The sequence below is a fragment of the Capra hircus genome, assembly GCF_001704415.2.
Source record: "Capra hircus breed San Clemente chromosome X unlocalized genomic scaffold, ASM170441v1, whole genome shotgun sequence".
Classification (NCBI taxonomy): domain Eukaryota; kingdom Metazoa; phylum Chordata; class Mammalia; order Artiodactyla; family Bovidae; genus Capra; species Capra hircus.
The window spans coordinates 62,161,961-62,181,406 of NW_017189516.1; the positions used below are offsets into that span (position 1 = coordinate 62,161,961).

The window sequence follows — 19,446 nt, forward strand, 5'->3', positions numbered from 1 at the left end:
AAACATATTCACTGGAAATTTTTTTATTATCAAATCAATCAAAACCATGGTCTGAATATACTCTTGGTATCATGGAGATGGCTACAAAGGAGTTACGTGGGGAAAAAAAATGATTATAATACAACTGGTTATAATTCATTTCTATAACATACATCTGTGTGGGTGTGTAATGTGATTGTGTGTGAAAGTGAAAGAGAGTGAAAGTGAAGTCGCTCAGTCGTGTCCAACTCTCTGCGACCCCATGGATTATAGCCCACCAGGCTGCTCTGTCCATGGGATTTTCCAGGCAAGAGTACTGGAGTGGGGTGCCATTTCCTTCTCCAGGGGGATCTTCCTAACCCAGGGATTGAACCCGGCTCTCCTGCATTGTAGGTAGATGCTTTTACCGTCTGAGCCACCAGGGAAGTCCAGAGATCGTGTGTATAAAGTCTCAAAGATATACTCAGAAATATTTAAGGTATTTTCTGCTTGATGGTCAGGTTAAAAGTGATTCTTTCTCTTCAGTAGTGTGAATGCTGCATTTTTCTACAATTTTTTTTTTTGCAATAAAAAACACTTGCAGATAAATATAAGCAAGGCTGTAAAGATAGCTAACACTTTCTTAGGACTTACAACATGCCAGGCACTTTATAACTATGATCCCATTGAACTTACTGCAAGCCTTTCATTGGAAACTGACTAACAGCTGTAGCAACATGCAAGGAACCCAAGAGATGGCCAGGGCGTCCACACTGACTTCTAATCATGAAACTCAGGAGCTACCTTATTTGTTATTATTATTACTATTTCTCATCGATCCGTGTACTCCCCACGCATCCCCAGAGCCTCTGACATTCCGTGGAGATTTAATGAACTGAAACCCCATTCCCCATTACTTAAGGTCATACCCCAAACATAGCAAACACCCCGCCAGGCTTCTCCAGCCATGGGATTCTCCAGACAAGAACACTGGAGTGGGTTGCTCTTTCCTTCTCCAGGGGATCTTCCCAACCCCAGGATGGAACCCAGGTCTCCCGCATTGCCCGCAGACTCTTGACTGACTGAACACTCCGCACGCTTGCTGAATTGAGCCCCATGGAAAACCAAGCAGGAGAGAATTTTTAATTGCCAAGGAAAACTTTATTTTCATTTTAAGTTAACATGACAATAAGGTTCTGGGAAACCTTCATAGATGTGATCATGTCACAGATTCCATTGTTCAGACACGTGACAAACATGTTGCCCGTTTCTTCCGTGGATGTCCTTCAGGGCCACCTGACATCTGTTCCCCTTTCTGAAACCTTCATCACCTCTGATACATAGGTTACAATTGTGCTTTTCACACCGCATTAATGCTGTTGTCAAATCATGTCTGCCAATAGGTCACCATTAGCTTAAGCTTTTAATGTCTGTGAAATGCAAGAAATATAATGATATATTTTTTTTTTTTTTCAGAAAGAATTTGTTTAAAGCTTTAAAACCCACAAAGAACAGGACATACAAGAGATCACACCAGTGGGAATTCAAATTTCCTGTTGTGCATTCCAAGCCAAACTTTCAAGTGGTAAATGGTAATTATGATTATTACAAAGAAACCTGATTTTCAAATGCACTGAGACATAATGGAGATCTAAGTTATTTTGAGGCAAATACTTATAAGCTGATTGTGAGTCTAGAGGTAAATGTATCCTTTGTGGGCTGTTACCCGTGTACAGATTAAACAATCAATGCTCTACAAAGCTGTGCATTAACAACACCTGCGAAAGTCCTTCCACTGATTTCAGCCTCAAACACAATGTTGACATTGTAAAACGTCTTGTAAAATCCATGTGCATTGAGTGTGTCCAACTCTGAGCAAATATGGTCATCTTTTAACACGTAAGTTGGTAACAGTGGCTTTAGATAGGTTTTGCCTGATAACAGCAATAATTCTAACCCACTAGTAACACGCTCATGCATTCTTTCATGAGAGTATTTCCTAAAACAACATGACACGCTTTTGGCAAATTTCTGGAATGAGAAATCTGAATTAAGAGAAAGAATCCTGCTTGCTTTCCAACTCTGAACCATTCCCAGGGAGGCGGAAGGAACCATTTGTCTTTTTTTTTTAAGACAGAGAAAGATTTGCAATCTGAAATAACAGGCTCCTGGTTCATCCACCTCATTAGACCTCACTGAAATGCATTCCTTTTTTACAGGTGAGTAATATTCCACTGTGTATATGTGCCAAGTGAAGTAAATCAGAAAGAAAAAGACAAACACTGTATATTAACACATTTATACGGAACTTAGAAAGATGGTATGGACGATCCTACACGCAGGGCAACAAAGGAGACAGAGATGTACAGAACAGACTTTTGGGCTCTGTGGGAGAAGGGGAGGGTGGGATGATTTGAGAGGACAGCATGGAAACACGTATATTACCATATGAGAAAGAGATGACCAGGGAAAGTTAATGCATGAAGCTGGGCTGGGCACTCAAAGCCCACCGGTGCTCTGGGACAACCCAGAGGGATGGAGTGGGGAGGGATGTGGGAGGGGCAGTTCAGGATGGGGGGACACATGGCCACCTGTGACCGATTCATGTGGATGTACAGCAAAGACCACCACGATATGGTGACGTCATTATCCTCCAAGTGAAATAAATTAATTAATTAAAAAAAATTCTGAAATAGCAGACCGTAAGGAGGAGCTCCAGAGATGCTGTCGGAACTTAGACGCTGTTCGGCAGGGACAAAGACGGGAAGGCAGAGACCAGTCGGAGAGCTGGAGACACGCTTACACACATTTTTCCCCAAAGTGCCTGGACGGCGAGGTCCACGCGTCCAGAGGGGACAGAATATTTCACTGACCTGCACTCCCATGGGATCGAGAAAACCCCTGACCCAGGAGCAGACAGACGCTGAGACATGTTCGCTACAGAAATGAAAGAGAGGCAGCGGGACCACAGCTCCCGTGTACAGATGACTGAACGAATCCTCACCATATCGGGGGAGCGCGTATAGTGTCTGAAGGTCACCTAGGTGTTCTCCACTCAGGGGAACTCTTTGCCCAGAAGGGGCTGGTGGTCCGGACTTGGGAACTCTCTCCACCTGTGGCCCCTGTCTCCCAGTCTCCTCCGTGACCCCGTTAGGCCTCATCCCTGCATTCCTGAGGTCGCAGGAAATGCAATTCAAACGGAAGCATGCATGTCACGACCAACACGAGGCACAGATATTGCTTACCTGCAGGGTCAGGCCAACAAAACACAAGGACGGGCATGAATCACCATTCTCTAGTTATGAAATTCGGCATCGAGATGTCACGGGTATGGGTCATGGACTGCTTATGTCTGACTGCTGTGTCTTCGTGAGTAAGGGTCGTGGACTGCTTATGTCTGATTGCTCGCGTCTTCGTGGGTATGGGTCGTGGACTGCTTATGTCTGATTGCTCGTGTCTTCACAGGTATGGGTCGTGGACTGTTTATGTGTGATTGCTCGAGTCTTTGTGGGTGTGGGTCATTGACTGCTTATGTCTGATGGCTTGTGTCTCCCCCACCCCAAACCCCCAACCCCTGTGAAATAGCATACATTTCACACGCCAATAATTCTGAATCTGTTAGAGGGGATTTCTCGGACTGCAGAATCTCTGAAGTTGGACTCTTGGTTCAGAAATGCTGTTCACCCAAGGGACAGCAGAAGCCAAACAGCATGCTACAAATGACGGGCTGGGAACACTCGGACCGGAGAGGTGTGTCTCAGCTTCGACATTTGCTGAGAGCTCACCAAAAGGCGGTCGCACAAACCACACTTGCAAGTCTCTGTTGCTTCTCCTTCAACAGTGAGGAGCTTCTAAATATTGCAGACCTCTCAAAGAAAGACACATATCCATGTACAAACATGGATAGCGTGAAGAGTGTTTCATACCTATTTGCAAATAATACTGACAATAATCGCCTTTCAGAAACCAGAAGACGGCCACTTAACCATCATCCGTGATTGGGCAAGATGCTCTTTTACGCAGGGTAAAAAAGGGGCACGTGTTAGATTTCAGTCAACACTTAACATTTGATTCACTGCCACGCAATGCTCTCTAGGGGGAATCTTGGTGGCCGGTGCATCAAGTCAGCTGTGGAGTAAGCGACGCCTTCAGCTGTGGATCACGCTGTCTGAGAGGTCAGCAGCTCACCTGCGCCCTTTCCTGCCCTCCACTGCACAGATGTTGGACACTCATTGCCCAGTCATCCGTCCACGTGAACAACTGGCCTCGGAAGACGTAAATAACATCTGTGTCTCTGCTTATTGCAAACGTTGATTCCCCCCCTCCCTGGGGCGGGGGGGTGGACAGGTGTGTGTGTGTGTGTGTGTGTGTGTATGTGTGGAAGGGGGTCTTGATGGAGCCTCCAGGTGCGTGGGGAGGAGGGAGGTGGCCAGGGCTGCCTTCCCCCAGGGTCGATCCTGGGCGTTCATCCCTGATGCTGCCGGCAGGGTGGCCCCCCCACCCTGTGCACCCCCAGATGCTGCCGATAACGGCTAAAGGCTCTGTCTCCCATCCTGATCCTCCCGGTCACACTGGCAGGACAGCCCCCATGACGAGCAGCACAGCTGCAGCCACGGCTTCCAGATCAGGTTCCCCAGCGACAGCTGGTTGGGGACATCCTGAAGGGTTCGGGTGTGGCGGGCTGCCGCCTCCTGCATGGCCTCCAGGATCTCCTGGAACCGCGGCTCCGATGTCGGGGTTAACGGGTTTCTCTCCCGGGGGTCTCTGGAAATCTCAAACAGCAGGGGCGGGTCGTGGTAGGTGACGTACTGCCCGTGACAGAAACACAGGTGGGTGGGAAAGCATCCATTGGCGCCCTCGGGGGAGAACTTGGGGGTGAAGAAAAAGGCCTTCCAGATAGACGTGCCTGTGGTGGGACAAGCAGAGAAGCGAGTGTGGTGGGAACAGGGTTGTTATAGTCACCCCCAAAGAAAGCGTGCATGGAAAACCACCCTCTGGGTGCTTCAAGAAGGCAGAGACTCAGTTATGGATGGACTGGATTTATCACACTTAAGGCTCAAAAAAGAGTAAGCATCATAGCTAGAAAAGAAAAAGCAAGAAAACATGAGTTGTTATTAACTGCCAAGGAGGAAAAGACAAAGGTGATTATGCAATAGTTGCTAAGCTGCTAAGTCGCTTCAGTCGTGTCCGACTCTGTGTGACCCCATAGACGGCAGCCCACCAGGCTCCACGTCCCTGGGATTCTCCAGGCAAGAACACTGGCTGTTAAAATGCAAAAACTGATTTTTTTTTTGGGACCTTGCCTCTAGGGGGAGCCGGAGAGCTGCAACCACTGAAGCTGTGGGCCCAAGAGTCCACAGTGAGAGAGGCCCCCACAATGACAAGCCCATGCACCACACTTAGAGAAAGCACCGTCCCCACACACATACAGCGACAAAGACCCAGGGCATTCGAAATAAATAAAATAAAAAAGTTTAAAAAATGTAAGTCTTGTGATCCATTTGTTGTTGTTGTTCAGTTCAGCTTAGTTCAGTCCCTCAGTCGTGTCCGACTCTTTGCGACCCCATGGACTGCAGCACCCCAGGCCTCCCTGTCCATCACCAACTCCTGGAGCTTGCTCAAACTCATGTCCCTGGAGTTGGTGATGCCATCCAACCATCTCATCCTCTGTCACCCCTTCTCCTCCTGCCTTCAATCTTTCCCAGCATCAGGGTCTCTTCCAACGACTAAATAGACAATATTAAAATTTCAGAAAAACAAAAATTGATTTACAAACAAATAATTGTAAAATGACTGATTTACTGTTTATCTTATGACACTACGACTTTCTGAGAGCTGGCTCTGATAGAGGTCTAGAAACTGCATCCTGGGCAGAAAAAGGTGGCAGGTGAAAACAGAGTTGACGTGTATGCTGCTTCCTAGTCACTTCAGTAGTGTCCGACTCTGTGCGACCCCATAGACGGTAGCCCACCAGGCTCCCCCGTCCCTGGGATTCTCCAGGCAAGAACACTGGAGTGGGTTGCCATTTCCTTCTCCAATGCAGGAAAGTGAAAAGTGAAAGTGAAGTTGCTCAGTCGTGTCCGACTCTTTGCGACCCCATGGGCTGCAGCCTACTAGGCTCCTCCGCCCATGGGATTTCCCAATAAACCAGATGAAATTAGGTTCAGACTGAAAATGTCCTTTCCTGCTTTATTCTTCCAGCTTTTTTATAGAAAACCATAGAGACTGGCCCCCTAGAAATCATCACACACCTACTTAATTCACTCTGATCATCTGTTTGTGTCATGGAAATGGTGGTTTTGTAATTGCACGTACTGAGTGCTCACCCACAGATCCAAATGCAAAATAAATTAATGGACATCAGAAGACAATTAGCATGGATGTCCACATTCTCCCCCCAAAAGTCCCTGACCCCAGACAAGTATATTCGAGGGCGAGTAAGGGTAAATATTCCCTGAAGGAGGGCATGGCAACCCACTCCAGTATTCTCGCCTGGAGAATCCCATGGACAGACGAGCCTGGTGGGCTATAGTCCATGGGGTCGCACAAAATTGGACATGACTGAGTGACTGAGCATGCATACACACAGGTTTAAGGACCAGTCAGTAAATAAACATTAAGCATTCTCACAGGGAGCAGACACGTAGCTCGGACAAGTGTAGACTTAAGAAGTAATTTTTCTGAAGATTTGTTTGGTGTGCCATTGAGGTGTCTGCCTTTATATCGCCCAATCTGGATTTTTACAACCTTTTTATAAAAAAGAAACATTGTGCATGCTCGTATAATTTTGTTAGACCACTTTGGGTTTGCTCAAATGCATTTTATTGCACGTGCAGGCTCTTCTGTCCTCGCAATTTTCCAGGCAAGAATATAGTGGAGCCATGCCCTCCTCCAGGGGATCTTCCTGACCTGGGGACTGAACCTGCATCCCTTGCGTCTCCTGCATTGGCAGGAAGATTCTTTACCACTGTGCTGCCTGGAAAACCCTAGGTTTATAAGATACGAAGCCTTAGTTCAGGGTCTGTTCTGTGGTTCACCAGGAAACCAGGAATCCACAGTCAAAGGTGTCATTTCAACAGAAAGGAGGCACCTACTGTCACCTTGCATTTCTAATACGCCTATTTAATCTTGTTTTTCAAATTTATTTGGATGACGTATTTCATCTGGGATTTCTCCATATACTACTAAAAATCTTTTGAGTTAAAAAAACTTTTTTGCTACTAAAAATCTTTTGAGTTAAAATTTTTTTTTGTTTGTTTATGGTTAAAATCCCAGTGCACTCTGAAAAAGGTTGTTTTCTGTCTTTGTCACAGATAAAGAGTTTGACCACCACGGAATCGGAATCTTAAACTCAGCTACAATTGAGATTCAGTGACCAGAGGAAGCAATTATTAACCTTTACAGTGAGAACGCAGGGAAACTACAGGCAGCATTTTTTTTCAAAAACAAAAGTATTCTACGTATTGATGGGAACAATCATTTGAATTCGGTTTAAATGATGCTTCAAAATTTAAGAGAAAGTGAAAGTCACTCAGTTGTGACCCCATGGACTATATACAGGCCATGGGATTCTCCAGGCCAGAACACTGGAGTGGGTTGTCATCTCCTTCTCCAGGGGATCTTCCCAACCGAGGTCTCCTGCATTGCAGGCGGATTCTTTACCAGCTGAGCCACCAGGGAAGCCCAAACTTTAAGAGAGTTACAGCTAAACCGCAAAGATGTCCGTGACTTATTAAGTTGCAGGACAGCTTTGTCATTCTCATACGAAGTGCTATGGAGCGCACTATTTACCTTTGAAACATTTTTACGTAGAATCACAGCTTAACAGGGGGCTCCCCTGGTGGCTCAGAAGGTAAAGAATCTCCTTGCAGTGAGGAAGACCTGGGTTCAATCCCTGAGTCAGGGAAGATCCCCTGGAGGAGGGTAAGGCAACCCACTACAGTATTCTTGCCTGGAGAATCCCATGGACAGAGGAGCCTGGCAGGCTACAGTCCGTGGGGTCGCAAAGCGTCAGACATGACTGAGCAACTAACGCTTTCACAGGTTAAAAAAAAAGTGACTCACTTTCTTTTCATTCACAAGAAAAGAAAGCTTCCAGTCCTTTGACAAAGTGGCAAATAGAATTTAATTGAGAACAGCCTGACTCCTGAGCTGGACCCCGAATTCAGCCCTTTCCAAGTTTCAAATAAGCGACAGTGCCCTGAGATTCCCTGGGGCTCTGAGGGGCGTGTGAAGCCCAGGACAGGCACCGCTGTTGTGATCTTGATCGCCTTCAGGGACTCGGCCACAAGAAAGGGTTCCGAGGTCCCTTGGCAGACAGGCCTCGAGAATGAGCACGCGGGGTCTCCAAGGACAAACGGGGACAATGCAAAGCCCACTGAGCTGTCCACGGAAGCATCAGAAGAACATTCTGCAGATAAAAGCTGCTTAATCCCTCCTAACAGATGCCAGTCTGTTTTGCAAATCACATCCCCCTTCATGCAAGGATTCTTGTGGGTCTAGACCCACGACCAGCCTCCTGGGGACACATCCCTTACTCTGAGCTCGGAACGGTGTCTTGTCTTGGTGGCTCACTGAGTACAATCTGCTTGAACTCTCCCGCCCCTTCTATTGGCTCTGACAGGGTGGGTTCCAACCCCAGCTATGCGGTCTCCTAGCTGTGGGATGCTGGGCGTGGCTGTTAACCTCTCAGGCTCCCGTCTCCTTTTCTGATTTGCTGTTGTTTAGCCACTCAGTCCTGTCCGACTCTTTTGCAACCCCATGGACTGTAGCCCGCCAGGCTCCTTTGTCCATGGAATTCTCCAGGCAAGAATACTGGAGTAGGTTGCCATTCCCTTCTCCAGGGGATCTTCCCCAACCCAGGGATGAAACTCAGGTCTCCCGCATTGCAGGCAGACTCTTTACCTTCTAAGCCACCAGGGGAGCCCCCCTTTGAATGTAAAGCTGCCAGCAGTCCAAGACGAGACCGCTGCTTTCCAGCTGTTCTTCAACCTGTTGCCACTGCAATACAAGTCTTAAGACACTTTTGTCCATCCCCGCCATCTTCAGGATTCTTAAAGAGCATGAACAACAAAATTTAAAGGGCTTCCACACACTAACTCCTAATTTATCACTCACATTTTGATGGTCCTTGATGAATGTGGTTTAACTGCTTGTCTTGGCGAGATTAATTTTGTATGCATGGGGGACTCCGTGTATATATCACAGCAGCCAAATACAGTCATTTGGGGGTTCTGGTCTTAGCAGCGTTTCCCGCTACAAACTGCCACCTTGGAGTGCTTCTAGAGGCACGGCAGGGGTTTCCCTGGTGGCTCAGTGGTAAAGAGTCTGCCTGCCAACGCCGGGGACACAGGTTGGATCCCTGATTCGGGAAGATTCCCACGTGCCTCGGGGCAACCAAGCCCAGTAGCCACAACTTCTGAGGCCACGCGCTGCAGCTACTGAAGCTCACACACCCAAGAGCCTGTGCTCCACAACAAGATTAAAGCAGGCACCGAAGCAAGAGAGTAGCCCTCGCAGCAAAGAAGACCCAGCACAGACAAAAATAAAGAAAATAACCTTTTTTTTTTTTTTAATAAAAGGAAGCATTTCAAAGACTGCTCTCTTTCCACCCTCTGTGAGCCACGCATACCATCCCCTGGGACCCTCAGCTGACCCCCTTGGTAATCTTGACGTCATCTACTGAATGTGTTACAGGGAAGGGCGGACTTCGGTTCCTCCTTGGATCTGTTTCTTTGCCTTTAACCTTTGCTCTTCATTGTTTTGATTATTCTAATCATTCATTGGAAGGACTGTTGCTAAAATTGAAGCTCTAACACCTGAAGTGAAGAGCCAACTCGTTTGAAAAGACTCGGATGCTGAGAAAGACTGAGGGCAAAGGAGAAGGGGATGATAGAGGATGAGATGGTTGGATGGCATCACCGATTCGATGGACATGAGTTTGAGCAAGCTCCAGGAGTTGGTGATGGATAGGGAGGCCTGGGGTGCAGTCCATGGGGTTCCAAAGAGTCGGACACGACTAAGTGACTGAACTGAACTGAATTGACGTTAGTTCAGCCTCAGCCTTCAATACGCTGTAGCTGACCCTTCAGATTGAACTTCTGATCTTCAGATAAAAAAGGGTATCTAACCAACAACCACAAAAACCAGCTCAGCCTTTCTTATGCCATTTAATTCCTAAGACAAAAGTAGCTGTAATTAGAACGTTCTCTCTGCTACTCACTCCCGTATCCTTGCCTGGAGAATCCCCTGGACAGAGGAGCCTGGCGGGCTCCAGTCCATGGGGTCACAAAGAGTCAGACACGACTTAGCTGCAGCAGTTACTTTATAGACTTAAGCTCATCTTGTCAAAACTCTGCACCAGAATACCAGAGCCAAAAACATCTACCAGTCTGTTAAGAGGTATTTGACCATAAAATCCGGTTGCCATTACATTGACTTTATACTAACACGGATGCCTAAGTCAAAACTTAAAGCCACACTTTTTGAATACATGCTGAACAGGAAATTTAAGCTCAAAATTCCCATCATCACATCACCAAAGTTATCCGTGTTCTAGTAATGCTTTTGTGAGTTCTCCTAAAATGTAATGGGAATAATGATCTCAGATGATGATAAAGTGAAGCCATTCAATGTGCTGAGACAACTAAATTACAGAATCATTAGAATTATAGAATTATTCAATTACAGAGAAGACGTTGTATGTAAAAGCTGAACGGGATTCATGTTTTAACAGAATAGATAGTGTTCTGGCTCTAATCTTCTGGAAAAATGAATTTAACAAGTCTGGAATTGTAAGGTAATGAAAGCATCAGTAGCTCAGTCCTGTCCCTCTTTGCGACCCCGTGGACTTTCGCCCACCAGGTTCCTCTGACCGAGGGATTTTCCAGGCAAGAACACTGGAGTAGGTTGCTCTTTCCTTCTCCAGCGGTATCTTCCTGACCCAGGGATCGAACCCAGGTCTCCCACATTGCAGGCGGAGTCTTTACCGTTTGAGCCACCAGGGAAGCTGAGATACCTCATCATTTTTAAAACCAGTGCTCACTGTTAGGGAAAAAAATAAATGAAGACTTCTCATCCCCTCAATGTGCTGAGACAACCAAGCTACAGAATCATTAAAAGTACAGAACTGTTCAACTATTATAGAGAAGACATTGTATACAAAAGCCAAAAGGGGTTCATATTTTAAGAGGAGAAACAGCATTCTGGCCCTAATATTCAATTATTATGGAGAATACATTGTATATAAAAGCTGAAAGGAATTCATGTTTTAAAAGAGTAGAAACAGCATTCTGGCGGTAACGTTTTGGAAAAAAAATGAGTATTTAAGAAGTCTGCAATTGTAATAGGTAGCAAAAGCATCAATTGCTCAGTCTTGTCCGATTCTTTGCAACCCATGGACTGTATGTAGCCCACCAGGTTCCTCTGTCCATGGGATTCTCCAGGCAAGAACACTGGTGTGGGTTGCCATTCCCTTCTCCAGGGGGGTCTTCCCAACCCAGGGATGGAACCTGGGTCTCCCGCTTTATAGGTGGATTCTTCACTGTCAGAGCCACCAGGGAAATGTAGGCATCCAACCTCATCAAGACAAACATGAGTTGGATCTCCCCAACGCTGCCACTCCAATCTAGTAGAGGGGTACCAGTGTCCTGCTGGAAAGCTCTAGCTTCTCTGGGCGAGGAACACGGACGACATCTGCTGTGTCTGCCAGTCGCCGTGGTGGAGATGCTCCCCACAAGGCTGACTTCCAGGCAGGAACGTGTTCCCCACAAGCTGGTGGGATTCCTCAGCCGCCAGGGGCTGGCTCCAGCTCATTGCTGCCCTGGCCCTGCATCTACAAACCTTGAGCCTACATGTCTCTCTTATTTTCTAACCAAGTATCTGGAGCTCAAGATACTTTGGAGCTCAAGGTGGCAATACTCTTGCCTCTAAGAATTACAGAAAGCGTCTCCCAGGTGGTGGTGACCACAATCTCCTATGAGCAGAGATCTCAGGTGATCCAAGCCCATCTCTTCTAAACCGTACTAGTTCAACGCCCGTGAATTGTCCACAGTCTCCTACCAACATAGATGTGAGATGATCCAAGTGATGTCCCCCAACTAGGACTGGTTTAGGTTCTATGGTAACCTACGGTCTCTTGCCGATACAGATCCGGAAGCGAAAACAGAGGTCCTCAGCCTGCCTTTGGTCTGTGAAAAGCCTTGAGCCAAAGAATAAGTTTAGTCAGAGTTCAAGCAAATTCAAGGAAAGCTCAAAGGCTTAATGGAGAAGGGAATGGCAACCCACTTTAGGATTCTTGCTTGGAGAATCTCATGGACAGAGGAGCCTGGTAGGCTACAGTCCATGGGGTTTCAAAGAGTCAGACACAACCGAGAGACTTCACTTTCACTTTTCACTTTCATGCATTGGAGAAGGAAATGACAACCCACTCCAGGGTTCTTGCCTGGGGAATCCCAGGGACGGGGGAGCCTGGTGGGCTACAGCCCATGGGGTCACAAAGAGTTGGACACAACTGCAGTGACTTAGCACCAAAGGCTATATAGATAACATTCTGAGCCAGGTCTCATGAGCTGCTTTAAAGATACTCATGGTGGATTCATGTCAATGTATGGCAAAACCAATACAGTACTGTAAAGTAAAATAAAGTAAAAATAAAAATAAAAAAATAAAAATAAAGATAGTGAAACCCCCACTAGGGGGAAGACGTTAACTCCATGACAACGAGACTGTAACCATGATCTAACCTGCCCTAATTCCCAGAACTGGCCTCAAAGAGATGGAAACCAATCAACCCTGGGAGTGAAGAGACTGTGCTCTGCTCTGCTAAGTCATCTCAGTCCTGTCTGACCCTTGGCGACCCCATGGACTGCAGCCCTCCAAACTTCTCTGTCCGTGGCATTCTCCAGGCAAGAATCCTGGAGTGGATTGCCATGCCCTCCTCCAGGGGATCTTCCCCATCTAGGGAGCGAACCCACGTCTCTTCCGCGTCCTGCATCGGCAGCTAGGTTCTTTACTGCTAGCACCACTGATGCTATTGCTGCTGCTGCTGCTGCTAAGGCCCTTCAGTCGTGTCCGACTCTGTGCGACCCCATAGACGGCAGCCCACCAGGCTCCCCGTCCCTGGGATTCTCCAGGCAAGAATGCTGGAGTGGGTTGCCGTGTCCTTCTCCAATGCACGAAAGTGAAAAGTGGAAGTGGAGTCGCTCAGTCGTGTCCGACTCTTAGCGACCCCGTGGACTGCAGCCCACCAGGCTCCTCCGTCCATGGGATTTTCCAGGCAAGAGCACTAGAGCGGGGTGCCACTGCCTTCTCCACCACGATGTTAGTGGGGCTGAAAGATGAACTGTACCTAAAAGAATCAAGATGGTCCTGATCAGACCACGGATGATCAGTTTCAAAATGACATTCAGGGCTGACTGTGCCGTTTCTGCAAGGAACCCCCCTCCCTCGGTCTATAAAAGCTTTTACATTCCGACTGTCAGGGAGTCAGCCTTTGGACAGACGTCCCCCGCCCCTGCCCCTGGCTGAGAGCATCCCAAATAAAGCAAACTCTTCCTTCCCACCACCCTGCCCTCTTCAGTGGCTTTTCAGCGTCAAGCAGCCAGACTCCACTTTCGATTACGAGATGATCTAAGCCATCTCTTCCAACTAGTAACAGTAGTCTGCACTACTAATAATCCACTCATGTAGTACTAGTAATCTAAACGCAGGGCCGCCTCTTCCAACTAGGACTCATACAGTACTAGTAATCCTCATGGGCAAGGGCTACTTCCTGAAACAAGTCTGCATTCCCGGCTGTTTGCCCAGCCTGCAGCTCCCCCGTGACCTAAGAGGCAAGCAACTCCCAGGCAGAGAACTCAGGACATTTTGCCCACCGACAGGTGTCCAGGCCAGCAGGTGCCACGCAGTAGATGCTCAATAAATGCGTGTAGAACAAATGGGCAGACACAGACACTGAGCAAACAGCTGCAGGGAGCCCCGAGGGACGGCCACCGCAGCCAGCACCGTGCCTGAGGTTCAGGGCACGATCTCCAAAGGGGACAAGATTAAAAAAAAGAAACCCACAGTTTCCTCAGACCCGTTGACGAGATGGACGATTCCAGCATTGAAAGACTGTCATTTTTCCCTCCTCTGTCGCTCGCTCGAGGCAGAAGACAGTATGAGCTGCTTAAGAGAAGATGTCCTTGTGTCTGTCTCAGCAGCAAATCTGATCCCCGGGCCTGCTGCCTCTCAGCATCTGGGTCTGGTTTTTCTCACTTACCCCTATTTTCTGCCCCTTCCTGTTTATTCCTCCACATAACTGTGTTTCCCCAGCCCCTGATCCAATATGTTCCTTCCGGCCCCTGTAAGTGGAGGCGGCTGGCTTTACTTAAATGCAATTCGGCAAGGTACAGGACGTCTTTAAACAGCCAAGAGCCCCGGAAACTTGGTTCTTTCAGGCTCAGTATAAAAGGAAGCAGGAACGTGGACACACTGCTACGTTTAAGACGCATAACCGACAAGGACCTACTGTATAGCACAGATAACTCGGCCCAGTATTATGCAGCAAGCTACATGGGAAGAGCATGTGAAAAGGAAGAGATGTATGTGTGTGTATATCACTGAATCACGGCACTGCGCACCGGAAACCAAGGTCACACTGTTCATCAAGTATACTTCAATACAAAATAAAAAGCTAAAATAAAAAAAGATGGGGAGGACCATATCTCTCCTTAATGAGATGGCTCAGATTTAAAAGAGATGGTTGGATGGCATCACCGACTCAATGGACACGCGTTTGAGTAAACTCCGGGAGTTGCTGATGGACAGGGAGGCCTGGAGTGCTGCAGTCCATGGGGTCGCAAAGAGTTGGACATGACTGAGCGACCCAACGGAACTGAACTTATTCAGATTTAAATGCTGCCAGCTGTTTAGTCACCAAGTCACGTCCGACTCTTTGCGACCCCATGGACTGTAGACCGCCAGGCTCCTCTGTCCGTGGGATTTCCCAGGCAAGAGTACTGGAGTGGGTTGCCATTTTTCCTCCTCCAAAAATACTGCCAGTTCACCTAAAAAAGAGACAGCATGACTATGGACATTAGGAGTGATGGGCACGTGGATGAGACAGGTAAATAGGGTCCTTCCCAGCCTAGAATTGTGAGCATGCAGTTTTGGTACATTCATCTTCCAGAAGTTATCAGAAGGAAGTCATTCAGATTTAAAATGGAAAATCTTCCAGAAGTTATCTCAGGGAAGTCTTCCAGATTAAAGTATAAACCAGGGTAAACCTGGTCTGATTTCTGTGGACAAAGCAAGGATCACAATCTCCCACTTGAAAAATAATGGAGCAGCTGCTCTTTAAATGATGTCTTGGGTAACTCGGCTGGGTGACGAGGATGGGGTCAGGACTGTACTGAAATCCAGTATGAAAATTCCCTGAATTTAAGAATGAGCCATCAGCTGGTGGCACGGTGATCAGATGCTCTGGGAGAATCTCCCATCTGGGAGCAGAACCCAAAACATGCTACAGAAAAGGAGAGCTTCATTCCCTCTCTCAAGAGGCACCCAAGAGTCTAACATCAGCGTCGATCTCTAAGATATACAATAGGGGTATAATACATGCTGCGCTCCCACAGACGCCTAGGCATCTCAGTGATGTGATGGTGTTGGTTCAGCCGCTCAGTCGTGTCTGACTCTTTGTGACCCCATTGACCACAGCACGCCAGGCCTCCTGTCCATCACCAACTCCTGGAGCTTGCTCAAACTCATGTCCATTGAGCTGGTGATGCCATCCAACCATCTCATCCTCTGTCATCCCGTTCTCCCGCCTTCAATCTTTCCCAGCATCAGGGTCTTTTCTAAAGACTCAGTTCTTTGCATCATGTGTCCAAAGTACTGGAGCTTCAGCTTCAGCATCAGTCCTTCCAATGAATCTTCAGGACCGATTTACTTTAGGATGAACAGGTTGGACCTCCTTGTACTGTAATTTGACATTTACATGTACGAAAACCAGATGCGGGACTATTGCTACACGTATGATCATCACGTGATTCCACTTGGTCCTTTAGGCTCATTAGAAATGCACCCGTTGGGACGTCTGGTGGTTCAGTAGTTAAGAATCCGCCTGGCCATGCAGGAGATCCAGGTTTGATCCCTGGTGGGGGAAGATCCCACTTGCCGTGGAACAACTGAACCTGTGTGCCTCAACTACTGAACCTGTGCTTGAGAGCCAAGGAGCCACAATTATTGAGCCCATGGGCCACAACCACTGAAGCCTGAGTGCCCTACAGCTGGTGCTCTGCAACAAGAGAACCCACTGCAATCAGAAGCCCGCGAACTGTGAGCAGAGAGTGGCCCCTGCTCGCCAAAACTAGAGAGAGCCTCCGCAAAGCCACAGAGACCCAGTGCAACAAAAGACACATACCTGCATAAAAAAAAAAATTAATAAAAGGAAATGCACCTTTGTATCTGCTGTCAGCAGACCCAAAGCATCGAGTACATCTTCTCACTGACACAGACGTAAAACACACTGGGTCTGGGAACCACGCTGGCATCAACGCGTCTCAGCGTTGTCTTAAACATACACGGCTAGCAGACACACACAGAGAATGTGACCAAACAGATCGACAGATCGGCGGGTCACGACCCGCCGCCTTTGAGGCTCAGGGGACAAGGTCAGGTAGACACCTGAAAGCCACTCAGCACCAGCGCAAAGCTACAAGACCTCAGGCAGGGGAGATCGCATTGGAGGGGCATCGCAGGAGGTGGGTAAGCATTAACCAGGAAGGAAAAGAAAGTCGTTCCAAGCAGAGGGAACCGCCAGCAGAGACCAGCCATGCCAGAGCAGAGGGGCTCTTGGGCAGAAACTCAGACGGACGGTGGGACCAGGAGACGCAGCTGGGTGGCTGGCAGAGCAGGAAGGAAGCAGCTTCAGAACCCTGCCGACCACCTGGCACGTCCTCTGCCCCTCCCAGGAGGAAGGAGCCAGCAAGCGCTAGGCGACTGCCCAGGTCTGCCGAGACAACCGGGGTTACCAGCAGGCTCAAGAGAAATCAAGAGAAGAACGTAAGAACAGGAGGAAGGAGAAATCACACCCGGCTTCTTTGCGGGAGCAATGGCCGCTTGCGGTTCTATTCTCTTCCCCGGCCCCTCCCCGATGACACGCAGCCCTGGAAGCGAGGCAGGGAGAGATACACGGGAGGAGAGACGCGTCTACTCACTGTTGGGTGGATGCCAGCGCACGGCGTTCAGGTAGAAGTTGCAGTAGTGGAAGAGAAACTCGTGCTCTGATCGCTGGGCTCGCCCCTGCAGCAAGGGCATCAGGTCCCGGCCGTCGATGACCCTGGGGGGTGAAGTAGGCGGGGCGTCAGGTGGCCACGCCCACCAGGGGGCTCAGGCACCCTGGCTTATCTGAGCTGTCCTTCAGTACATGAAGGCGTGATGGGGCTGCACCCTGGCTTATCTGAGCTGTCCTTCAGTACATGAAGGCGTGATGGGGCTGCACCCTGGCTTATCTGAGCTGTCCTTCAGTACATGAAGGCGTGATGGGGCTGCACCCTGGCTTATCTGAGCTGTCCAGTACATGAAGGCGTGATGGGGCTACAAGGTGGTCGTTCAGCAAGGAACGCTAACTGACCATCGCTGGGCACCGTGTGCCATGTAGGGAGGCAAGTCAGCTGTGCTCAGGCGTGAACTCATTTCATCCTCAAAGTGACACTGTGAGTTGGGACCGGCGCCATCCTGGAATCGTGATACGGAGACACGGAGTGATTTGCCCGATGTCACCAGTGTCACACGTCCGTGGGGGTGGACCCACTCATAAGCCTATACCCCGAAATAAAAACCCTAATTCAAAAAGACACAGGAACCTCAGTGTTCACCACAGCCCTCTTTACAACAGCAAGCAACCCAGATGTCCATCGACAGATGAACTGATAGAGAAGATAGGTTACATGTATACCGCGGAATACTGCTCAGCCATGAAAAAGAACAAAGCTGCCTCATTTCCAGAGATGTGGAGGGACCTAGCGTCTGTCATGCACAGTGAAGTAAGTCACAAAGAGGAAAACAAATACTGTCTATGAAGGCACACGTATGGAATCGAGAAGGATGGTGCTGATGAACCCATTTGCAAAGCAGAAACAGGTGCAGGCCTACAGAACTGACTTGTGGACACAGGAGGGGAACAAGGGGGTGGGATGACCCTCTGCTGGTTCTGCACCCACTTTTCTGCTTATTCCAGCTTATTCACAAACTCCAGATCTGTTGAAAACAAGAATTTCTGACAATCTGCCTTTAAGAAAAAGACAACATATATAGTAGCATGGGGCAACTTAGATTGGATAGACTTCAATGAAAATGAAGTTCTAAGTCCCAATGCAGTGATCTGCAAATAATGATGATGATGATATTAAATACCCCGAGGATGGGAATATACTTAAGACACATTTACATACCACACACATACATGGCACATGTTTATGCTCTCAAAGGTAAACACATCTGTTCAATGATTATGCCAAAAGGCGGAAGTTTCCAGATGGCAAGGGATAACTGTAATACAATGGGTGATGAGCAAAATAAGACTGTTTGGAGGTTTGTCATTTAGTTGCTAGGTCATGTCCGACTCTTTGCGACCCCATGGACTGCAGCCCACCAGGCTCCTCTGTCCATGGGATCTCCCAGGCAACAATACCAGAGTGGGTTGCCACTTCCTATTCCAGGGGATCTTCCCGACCCAGGTCTCAAACCTGTGTCTCTTGCACTGGCAGGGAGATTCTTTACCACTGAGCCACATGGGAAGTCCCTTTTGGAGGTTAAGTAAAGGGGGAAAAAAAAAAAGTCTAAACTTTTCTTTTGAGTGAAACATACATTAACACCCACTAGAGAAATTGAAGGCATTGACGCTATGAGGCCACTGCCCCTGAGACCTGGGGCAGAAAGACACCTGGGAAGAGTGAGATTATTGAATTTCAGGGTTTTCTTTCTCTGACTAAAAACACTCCCCAGACAAACATCACAATGATAATGCTTATATATGGAATCTAAAAAAAAAATCATAAATGAACTTATCTACAAAGCAGAAATAGAGGCACAGATGTAGAAAACAAACCTATAGCTCCCAAAGAGGGGAAGCGGGGGAGGGATACACTGGAAGACTAATATTGACAGATACACACTGCCATATACAAACGTGAAAGAAAGTGAAAGGCACTCACTCGTCTCTGACTCTTTGCGACTATACAGTCCATGGGATTCCCCAGGCCAGAATACTGGAGTGGGTAGCCTTTCCCTTCTCCAGGGGCTCTTCCTGACCCAGGGATCGAACCCAGGTCTCCCGCATTGCGGGTAGATTCTTTACCATCTGAGCCACCAGGGAAGCCCAAGAATACTGGAGTGAGTAGCCTTTCCCTTCTCCAGCGGATCTTCTCCACTCAGGAATCGAACCGGGGTCTCCTGCATTGCAGGTGGATTCTTAACCAACTGAGCTATCAGGGAAGCCATATATTA

General features: G+C 48.0%; 1 protein-coding gene across 2 annotated transcripts in view; it reads right to left on the bottom strand.

The window, feature by feature from the left end:
- Window positions 1–3,422: 3,422 nt before the first annotated feature.
- The window catches only part of STS (steroid sulfatase (microsomal), isozyme S), a 157,548-nt gene continuing 141,524 nt past the window's right edge, over window positions 3,423–19,446 (bottom strand). For both annotated transcript variants that reach the window (XM_018043775.1, XM_018043774.1), the window contains exons 10-11: window positions 17,157–17,278; window positions 3,423–4,864 (exon numbers count right to left, since the gene is read on the bottom strand). In XM_018043775.1, the coding sequence (XP_017899264.1) occupies window positions 4,491–4,864; window positions 17,157–17,278 (496 nt within the window). In that variant the 3' untranslated portion in view covers window positions 3,423–4,490. The remainder of the gene's footprint in view (window positions 4,865–17,156; window positions 17,279–19,446) is intronic.